General features: G+C 55.9%; 1 protein-coding gene across 1 annotated transcript; it reads right to left on the reverse strand.

Annotated features, from left to right (window-relative positions):
* Positions 1 to 1,767: 1,767 nt before the first annotated feature.
* LOC119364466 (sugar transport protein MST1-like) lies at positions 1,768 to 7,134 on the reverse strand. The gene is made up of 3 exons (XM_037629944.1): positions 6,853 to 7,134; positions 2,458 to 3,410; positions 1,768 to 2,355 (listed from the first exon to the last, which is right to left on the reverse strand). The coding sequence occupies exons 1-3, from the start codon at positions 6,986 to 6,988 to the stop codon at positions 1,921 to 1,923; spliced, it is 1,524 nt and encodes a 507-aa protein (XP_037485841.1). The 5' UTR covers positions 6,989 to 7,134; the 3' UTR covers positions 1,768 to 1,920.
* Positions 7,135 to 9,726: the final 2,592 nt, after the last annotated feature.

The following is a 9,726-nucleotide window of genomic DNA, read 5'->3' on the forward strand; positions in this document are numbered from 1 at the left end:
AAGACCGGGACGGACGGTGGCGTTCCCGCGCCAAGGGAGACGACGTGGCGCATACCACGGGACGTCGACGCGCGGTGACGGCGGAATGGATCGCGGGCCGCGGCGCTACAGCCCGAAGGGGCGACGCAGCGGCGGCAGGAGGGTCGGGGCAACGGCAGGAAGACCTCGGGGCGGGGGCGGGGACCACGGGTCGCGACGCTGCGGACCGAAGGGGCGACGCAACGGTGGTTCGCGAGTCGGTGCAACCACGGGGACGGCCTCGGGGCGGCGGCGGGGACCGCGTATCGCGGCACTACGGCCCAAAGGAGCGACGCAGTGGCGACGCACGAGTCGATGTAGCCGCGAGGAGAACCACGGGGCGGCGCGCTGTGGCCCGACAGGGCGATGCAGCGGCAACACGTTGCTCGATCGACGGAGGGGCGCGCTGAATTCGGGGACAATCTTCACGGGACCTGCGGAGGTGCGCGCTACCGACAGGCCAGGTTGGTCGCACGGCATTGATGGGGCGGATCGCGGTTGCGAGCGGGTGATCAAGCCGATCGCGCGCGAGGTTAGGGACGCCGCTCGATGAAGGCGTGGTGGCGGCGGAGTCCGGGAAGAGGCCTGCGACGGCGGGCGGCAGGGCGGCTATGATTGGCCGCAGCATGGCGCGAGGCCGCTGGGTCAGGGTGATGCAGGAGTCCCGGTCGGAGCAGGGCGGTGACGGTCGGCGTAGATCGACGGGCGGGCCGGCGCGCGAACGGCGGCCGTGAAGGGCCGCTGCATGACGCGAGGCCGCCGGGTCGGGGCGACTAGCGGGCGGATGCGCGGACGACGGCCGTGAGGGGCCGCCTGTTGCGCGAGCCCGCCGGGTTGGTGAAGAGGCCAGCCGGCCGCGTCAGTGTCGGAGTAGAGGCGCATAGGGTTGACGACGACGGCGGGTGACGCAAACCGGATCAAATAACCAAAAAGTAGATGCCGATGCGACCGGCGAGAGAGAGAAAATCCAGATCAAATAATCAGAAAAAAGACTCTCAAGGGCAGCCAGTCGACACGACCGGCGGACGAACCCTAGGTACAGGCGGCGCAGCCCCCGGCGGCGGTCATGGAGGCCGACCGCCCCAGGGGCGGCACGTGGGTGCGGAAGCGGCGGCGGCTAGGGTTTAAAACCCGGAAACTGATACCATGTTGAAAGGGAGAGAGGGATTTGATGCAACAATTATTGTATTGCTTGAGCCTCATGGGCATATATATGAGTACATGATCTACTTGGAGTACAAGGCAAGCCAGAATATTTTCTAGTCTAATCTATGTTTCCTAATACAATCACATTACTCAACACCAACCACCCCAACTAGGTAGAAGTACATGGAAGTAGATAGAAGATGTGTGAGGCCACCCCACGGATCAATAAGAGCTTTAGATAGAAGTAGTAAATATGGGACCTAATTTTACTTGTCTGTTCAAGCAGGACATCCCCGTCCCACAAGCAAGGATTGAGCATTTCTGCCGACTGACGCTCATTAGCGATGACTTGGAAATAGGCGGATTAAATGTTTTTGGACAAGGGAGCATCGCTCAGGCTAAAAGGTTTACTCCCTCCGTCTCAGTTTACAAGTCCTACGTGTATATCTAGGTTGCCAATTTTATCGCCCTAATATAAACAATATAACACAAAAATACCTTTTGAGAATAGAACATCTGAAGTTTATATTGGTATATTTTTTGTAATATATAACTTGCATTAGGTTGGTCAAATTGACGATTTAGGGATACGCGCACGGCCTGTAAACTGAGAGAGAGGGAGTATATTTTTGTGGCTTGGTTTAAGGGTGCAGCAAAGCGCGCCCTTTTGATTCTACTAGCATTTTAATTTCGAGTTATACATCCATCACACAATGCGAAACCAAGCCATATGCCAAGGACGCACGCAGACGCAGGTCAGGTGGACTCATTTCCGAACTTGTGGTCCTTGACGAACCTGCCCCAGTACCAGTGGCGCGCGAAGACGTGGCCCATGGAGTCGAGCGGCACGCCCTTGGTCTCCGGCACCAACGCCATGGCGAAGGCGGTCATGACGACGAGCCAGAACGCGTAGAAGAGGAAGACGCCGTACTTGAGGCTGCAGAGCATCGCCAGGAAGCACTGCGCCTGCACGAAGTTGAGGCCCAGGTTGAGCGCCACCGCCGTGCCCTGCCCCGCCGACCGCACCTCCACCGGGTATATCTCGCCGGGGATGGTCCAGTACAGCGCGCCCCACGACCAGCTGAAGCTGGCGGAGAAGACGCACGTGAGAACCAGCACGGCCACCGCGTACCCCTTGGGCATCTTGCTGCCGTGCCCCAGGTGCGTCCCCGCGATGCTCGCCATTGCCACCTGCAAGCAAACGAAAAGCCAAGGCCGCGCGCGCGTCATTAGTGTCGCTGCAATGCATACGCCGGAATATATACGTAGGTCTTTGTTGTATGCATTGCATGCCTGGCAGGTGAACATGAGTGCGCCGCCGATCGCGAAGAGCAGCTTCCGGCCGTAGCGGTCCATGGCGACCCCCGAGGCGATGATGCCGCCGATGTTCATCAGGCCGAGGATGATGGCGCCCATCAGCGCGGCGTCGCTACCGAACCCTATGGTCCGGAAGAGTATCGGCGAGAAGAAGGCCGACACGGTCACGCCGGTGAGGTTCAGGAACACGGGGAACGCCACCGCCATCACCAGGTACGGCCGGTACTCCCGCCGCAGGATCCGCCGGAACGCGCCCTCCTGGTTCCGCCGGTCGTGCTCCACGGCGGCGAGTATGTCGCTGAACTCCGCGTCGACGTCCACGCCCTTGCCGCGGACGCGCTGGAGCGCGGCGCGGGCGTGGTCGTGCTTCCCGCGCAGGACGAGGCTGCTCGGGGTGTCCGTGATGAGCACGGCGCCCAGCACCATGACGGCGGCGGGGACAGCCGCGAGGCCGAGGGACAGGCGCCAGCCCCATTCCGGAATCCGCGACGTGCCGTAGTTGATCAGGTTGGCGACGAGGTACCCGACGCTGATGAACAGAGGGAACGCGGAGATGAACCCGCCGCGCCACCGCGGGGGCGACATCTCGGCGAGGTAGACCGGCGTGGCCTGGCCGGAGAACCCGAGGCCAAGGCCGAGCATCATCCGCCCGACGATGAGCATGGCGAGGTTGGCCGCGGCGGCGTTGACGAGCGAGCCGACGAGGAACATGCTCCCCCCGATGACCATGATGGCCTTGCGCCCGACCCGCCGGGTGACCCGGCTCGCCACCAGCGTCCCCACCATGCCGAAGGCGTAGAGCGAGGAGGTGAAGGCCGTGAGCGCCTGGTCGTTGTACATGCAGTACACGTCCTTACTCGCGTGCCTCGTCGTCTTGAGTAAGCCCGGGAAGAACTTCTTCAGGAAAGACTCCATCTCCGACACACCGCCTAATCGATGACGTTAGTGCCATGAACAAGATTAAGTTCAAGTGAAGAAAAATAAATCATTTGCGGAGTTAGTTGTATAAGTACGATAAAATGTCATCTTGCTAACTGGAACGAGCGTGATTTAGCTTTTCTGTTATTATTATTAACTGCGGATGACTGTAAACCCATATTTACTGTATTCTTCATATTCCTTGAACCAAATTAGTCAGATAACCGATTCTCAGTGGATTCTCGCACTGCTTAGAGTTGGTGACACTCTGGACCACTCATCATAATTCTCGTTTGATTGTAGCTCCTTTACTTTTAAAGATTGGAGAGCTTAGTGTTCAATTTTCCTCTTTTGTTATTCAACATATAAATAGGTCAGCTAATCTCCCGGCTCATTTGTGTGCAAAGCGTGCTTGCACACTTAATGTGACCGATAGTTGGCTTGACGAGACCCCTGGCTTCTTGGTGTCCAGCCTTCTGGCTGATTGTTTTTTTTTTTAGAACGAAGGCTCACGGTGAGCCCGGCTTTGAATTAACAAAGCCATCAACCGGCCAGGGATACAAACTCTGGAGTACAACCTCGACACAGAACCATAAAAAAAGAAATCACAGCAAGATACAATGGTGCCGGGAGCAGCTCACATGCCAGCCATACAACAAACTGAAAAAAAAAGGATCTACATGAAGCACCAAGCTTGAGGATGTCAAGGCCTCTTGCACACGCGAAGCCTAGGAGAAGGGGGATGCCGGCTTAGGAGAGGAAGATCAGATGACCGAAGAGGCAGCCCTAGCCACAACATCTGGGACCAGCCAGGAAGCACCACCATCCAGATCCATTGTCGAAGAAGGCCCCTGCCTCCTCGCCTGGCTCGAAAGGCGCCGAACCGTCGACAATGAACACGTTCACCCTAGAACCTGGATGAGAGGCACCGATGGCATCCACATGGTTGGGATTAGGCAGACGCGACCTGTCGTCGACTTCTCACCTGGAGCAGAGCAACACCGAAAACCAGAGACTTGGGCATTCAAGAGGAGAGCTGCCAGGATGCACGAAGGAGCAGCAGCCCACCACCAGGGGGAGCACAGCACCGCTGGAGATAACTGCTGCCGCCGACACCCACCGCACACCTCACGGCGAAGACCAAATTCCCACCTTGCTCCCAAAGCAGCGCCTTCAAGAAGGAAACGGCGCCAAGGGCGTCGCCGCCGCCCAACATCGTTGGGGTTTTCACCCGGGAGGACAAGGGGGAGGGGGTGGGGAAGGTATACCTGACCAGCGCCTCCAAGAAGGTGCGCGGCGCCCGCGGGCGTCGCCGCCGTCACAGCCAGCAAGGCGGCTAGGGATTTCTCCTGGCAAACTTCCCGTCCCCACTCCCACCCGGCGAAGAAACCGGCGTCCAGGACGGAGCCAGCCAGATCTGGGGGGAGGACTTGCGAATCCGCCGAAGAGGGTGGAGGGCGGCCAGATCTGGAGCCGCGGAGCCGAAGCCGCCGCCGCCACGCCCTGGCGCGCATCCACCGGCTGCCTCGCCATCCACACGGCCGAGGGGCACCGGCCCGCACCTGCGCCACCATGCGCCGAGGGTCCGGTGGCGCCAATCCCGCCGGGGCCGCCGCCCCGGGTCGCAAGGCCCCCCGCGAGAGATGCAGAGCAGCAGGAGAGGCCCCGCCGCCACCATCCTCAGCAGCGCCCCGGGCGAAGCCGGCGGCTGCCTCAGGCGGCGGCGAGGAGAGGGGTGGCGGGGGAGGAGACGGCGGCGGCGGGCTAGGTTTTCGGCCCTCGAGTCGCCCGAGAGGGCGACGCGAGGGAGAGAGGGGGGAGCTGGGAAGAATCTCTAAACCCCGTCTGGCTGATTGTTCCAAGAATGCATTTACTCAATAAAGCTCTCTGAATTTTCCCGCAAAAAAACGATTCTTAGTACAACACTATTCTTTCTGGCAACCGGATTCGTTGGCATTATTTGACACTCACTGGCGCAAATATTCCTTTTTTTTTTTTGCGGAAAGCAAATATTCGTTTTTTGTTCAGAAAGACGCGAGTATTCTTTACCAATCAATCGTATGAAACTAGTAGCATGTTATCTCTATATAAGCGTCCGATCTTGTCAGCTCATGCGTCCATCCATCCATCACTCAGACGGATACGACACGTTCCTAATCCCGGTCGATCCTAGCTTCCTTTCGCGAGAGCACAATGGACTAATAACTGGAGTAGTAGGAGAGTAGAGGAGAGAGCACTACTCCACTGCTCGAATAAACCTCACCTAGGACTGACTAGGAAGCCTATCCACCAAATTCGAGTGGAAAAGCAACTTTGCCAGTACCCTTTTCGCTACTAGGAACTCAGAAACGTATCACAAATCCCGCGAATTACATCTACACGGCTGGCTTTCGTGTGTGAGCCCAGCAAGAAAGCCGGACGCCCCAAAATAATCCGCCGTCGCCAGCACGACACCTTATCTCGCGTGAGGGGTTACGTATATGCCGTCCAAAATTGGTGATGCGCGTGGTGGCACCGACGATTAAGGTCGGAGGGCTGTACTAACACCGAGCAGCAAAACTGGGCTCGGCGCGGTCCGAAGTCAGAACGAGCCATCAACGATACGAACGAATCCGCTAGTGACTAGTGTGAAAGCTAACGAACCGTGCCAATAGCTGTCGTGTCTAATGGGCGCTCCACGAGCCCTGCGCAGGCCGTGGAATCGCCGGACAGCACGCCGCTGGCCCCGTCCAATTGGACACGAATCGGGTGTGCCCTCTCCTCTGGTCCCTGTCGTCGATGTGAATGAAGATCGTGGGAGAAGAAAGGGTGTGAAGGGTCCATTTGGCTTGATTCACGTACGGCTTGGCGCACAAGCTTACTGGTGGGAGTATAAATATCTTTCTGCGATGCTCCCGGCCGTGAACAGTACTGGGCACCACTGTTCTCGGGAGTGTGATTTGTGTGGTGCAAAGACTGATCTGACGGGAGGAGGACAGCTGACAGGGCCTGCCGCGCTTTCAATTGGATCTAGCCGTCGTACCAACTCAATATATTACTGCCCGCCTGTTTGGCGTGTGTGTGATCGACGAACACATGCCTGACTCGGTTAGATTAGAAGTTGCGGTCCGATTTGGAGATATTTGGGGATCGGACATGAAGACAAACTAAGCAGAAACTACCAGTATAATTAAATTTTATTCAAGAGGATGCTCTTCGTGGCTTCAGATCACGATTTCGATTGGCCGCAGATGGTGGCGAACTCACAGCATAGCTACTGGAAATCTAATACTACTACCCAAATCAAGAACAGCATCGAGAGACGAACCACGAACTGATCGATAAAACTCACTCCCTCCGTCCATCCAAACTCCAACCAAAAGGGAGAAACGTGCGAAGAACGTCGTAAGCAGGCTTTCCATCCACAGTTCCACCAACGGAGATGTACGGACGGCGATGGGAACGATGACGCACCTGAGATGCCAATGTCGTAGCCAAAGATGAGGCCGCCGGAAGCCGCCATGAGACAGGTCACCACGACGGGGACGGTCAGCGCGCCGCCGTAGTCCGGCGCGCCGGCGCCGTTGAGGAGGAAACCGCCGCCGGCCATCCCCGGTCCTCGCTCTCCCGCGCCGGTCAAAGGCACGACGTGAATCGGAGGTGTGGTGTCGCTGGTAGGAGCACGAGATAGCGCGAGGCTTGGCTATAGCTTGCACGAGAGCGAGCAGTGCTGATGTCTTTGGAGCAGCTGCTCGCGTGCTGCCAAACGTTAATGTACAGGCTTTCAGGGAGAGCCCTTATATAATGTCTAGGCTCTTCCAAAACGTTGCTGACCTCATCCACATAAACTGTATTTGGGCATTTCCAAAGCTGACCAGCAAACCGGACACCCTATCCGTCACGGTTCATGCGGGAGCTAGCTATCCAAAGCTATCCGCATACATTTCGAACCAGATTTTAATTGACCGGATGGATTCATCAACCAAGACGGAATTGATTAATAGGATAGAAAATAGCACAAATCATCCATACATAGCATGCAAATAATCTAGTACAACAATAATTCAAATTCAATGAGATTAACCGGATGTTTAACAAGTTTTTCATGGATGGATCATGTTGTCCCACACATACTGCCTCTTGAGAGCATCTACAGGCAGATTTGACAAATCCAATCCCTCAAACGTATGCAAACACCAACGGGCACGTCCACGGACAGTGGCCGGTCATGCCTCAAATTAGCTACTCTGCATCCGAGTCTCTCATATATATTTGAACCCCTAAATTCATACAAAGCATGCAAAAAGAAATCCTAGGTACTACCCTAACTAATCTTCATCGTCGGAGATATCCACGACGTCGGTGTCAGGCGCCAGGTGACTGGGCGCGTAGGAGGGCTCCGGCTCCTCCTGATCGACCTCATCCATGTAGGTGAGCATCTCCTCCTCCTCCTCCGCGGCGTGTTGCGCCTTCATCTCCTGCCGGCGACGGCTTCTGGCCTCTGCATCCGACTCCGAGTGAAGGGGATCGAGGATAGCCTGCTACTCCGCCTGCAGATCCGCGTCCCTAGCGTCCCCCAAATCCTCCTCCACCAACTCTTCCTCCGGATCCACTACATCCCGAGGTATCCCCGCGGTGATCCGGACTTCGCGCCTTGCCCGGATCTTCTCAAGGAATTGCATCTGGCGCTTCGACGTTACAAATGGGTAGCCCCTTATCCGGCGGCGTGGGAGGCATGGCTACTGGTGGTGGTGACGCTGGATGGGCAGAGGAAAATATGGAGGGGTAGGGTTTTGGTGCTGGCAGTCGGTTTAAATAGCAGGGCTAGGCACTACACGGCCCGCCGGAGCGGCGCCACACGGCGACATCGGTCTGACCGAGGAGACGAGCTTCGAACCGCCAGGTTTCCGGGCGATTCCACATGGAACACCGATGTCAGACCGACATGGCGGACACGCCCAGGCGCACCCATATCTGCCCCATACTTGAGCTGGATATGAGGGGTGTCGATCAGCCCGGTCATTTGAAGACCGTTTGAGGCGCCCGTCTGGGTCGAAATTTCGTGACCGTTCGGCCCGCCCGAGCGTATGAGACGGATTTGGGATGCCCCACTGTAGATGCTCTGAGCTTCATCCAACAATGTGTGTGCGTGAATTGTCTGTTCTCCGTCCTGCGGTACATCACGCTAACGCGTACAGGCTACACCACGTGTAGAGCAACATTGAGTGAATGAATCAATAAATCAACAAGTTAAGCAAGAAGACGCAAAACTTGCGATCTCCATGGTTGCCGCATGCAGTGGACACATGGCCTCAGCCAATCTGTGACACAAAACTTCATGAAGGAGTTCTGGATGGTGTACCATCGATACACTAACGACTTCACATTGCGTTCATGGATGATGTACATGCAATGTGCTTTTGCACATGAAACAAACCATGCACGCACTGCCAAAATAACCCCCTCCTGCTCGTACTACGAAGTTCGCAGATACGGCCAACCACGCACCCCACAACAACTCATCCTCCATGGTCGAATACCCCGCCGTCCTTCTTACTCTAAAAAACGACATGAAGTTCAAAAATAAGCTCAATAGCATTTGTTGTCGAGCGTGGTATCCGCCATGGACGTCGTCCACAGGGAGATGGAGGGTACCTGGCTGCGGAATCTATCCTGGGTGGACGGCTCCGTAGTACAAGGCCAACATGCACGCGGTGGTGGTTTCAAACATCCGGCAATGCCTGGGTGGCACCTGGAGAGGTACAACGACGACGTCAGAGTAGGAAGGCACGAATGTAAAGCAATGGGGAGCAGGGGCGGAGTGAAAAAGGATGGGACCGGGAGGGGCATTTGAGTGGGTCGGGGGTGTCAAGGTCCAACGTGGCGACGGTACGGAGTTCCGGAAAGCCCCCCTAGTTTGCTTCAAATTTGCGAGAAATTTCTAATTTTTTTATAAAGGAAACTTTATTAACTCAAAATATAGCATCACACAGATACAATCATATTGAGCTACACTCGGCCTCTGCATAACGAGGAGGCATACCCAATGGGAACAAGTTTGATAAGAATAAATAAATAAATAAATAAATAGAGCGACGTATTGGTAGCAGTAAAGCCCTATGAAACCGACACTATGCGTATGCCCAAGGAGGAGGTGGGCCGATCCACAGATTATGTTGTCACGCATGTTGGCTAAAAACCTCTATGACCACTTGCTTCAACCGTATACACACCGTCTTAAACAATAGTTGATATTTCATTCGGTGCAACATAAACAAATACTCCCTCCGTTCCTAAATATAAGGTGTATTAGTTTTTCAAAAAGTCAACTGTTGTCTATGTTTGACC

The sequence above is a fragment of the Triticum dicoccoides genome, chromosome 2B (assembly GCF_002162155.2).
Source record: "Triticum dicoccoides isolate Atlit2015 ecotype Zavitan chromosome 2B, WEW_v2.0, whole genome shotgun sequence".
NCBI classification, from domain to species: Eukaryota; Viridiplantae; Streptophyta; class Magnoliopsida; order Poales; family Poaceae; genus Triticum; species Triticum dicoccoides.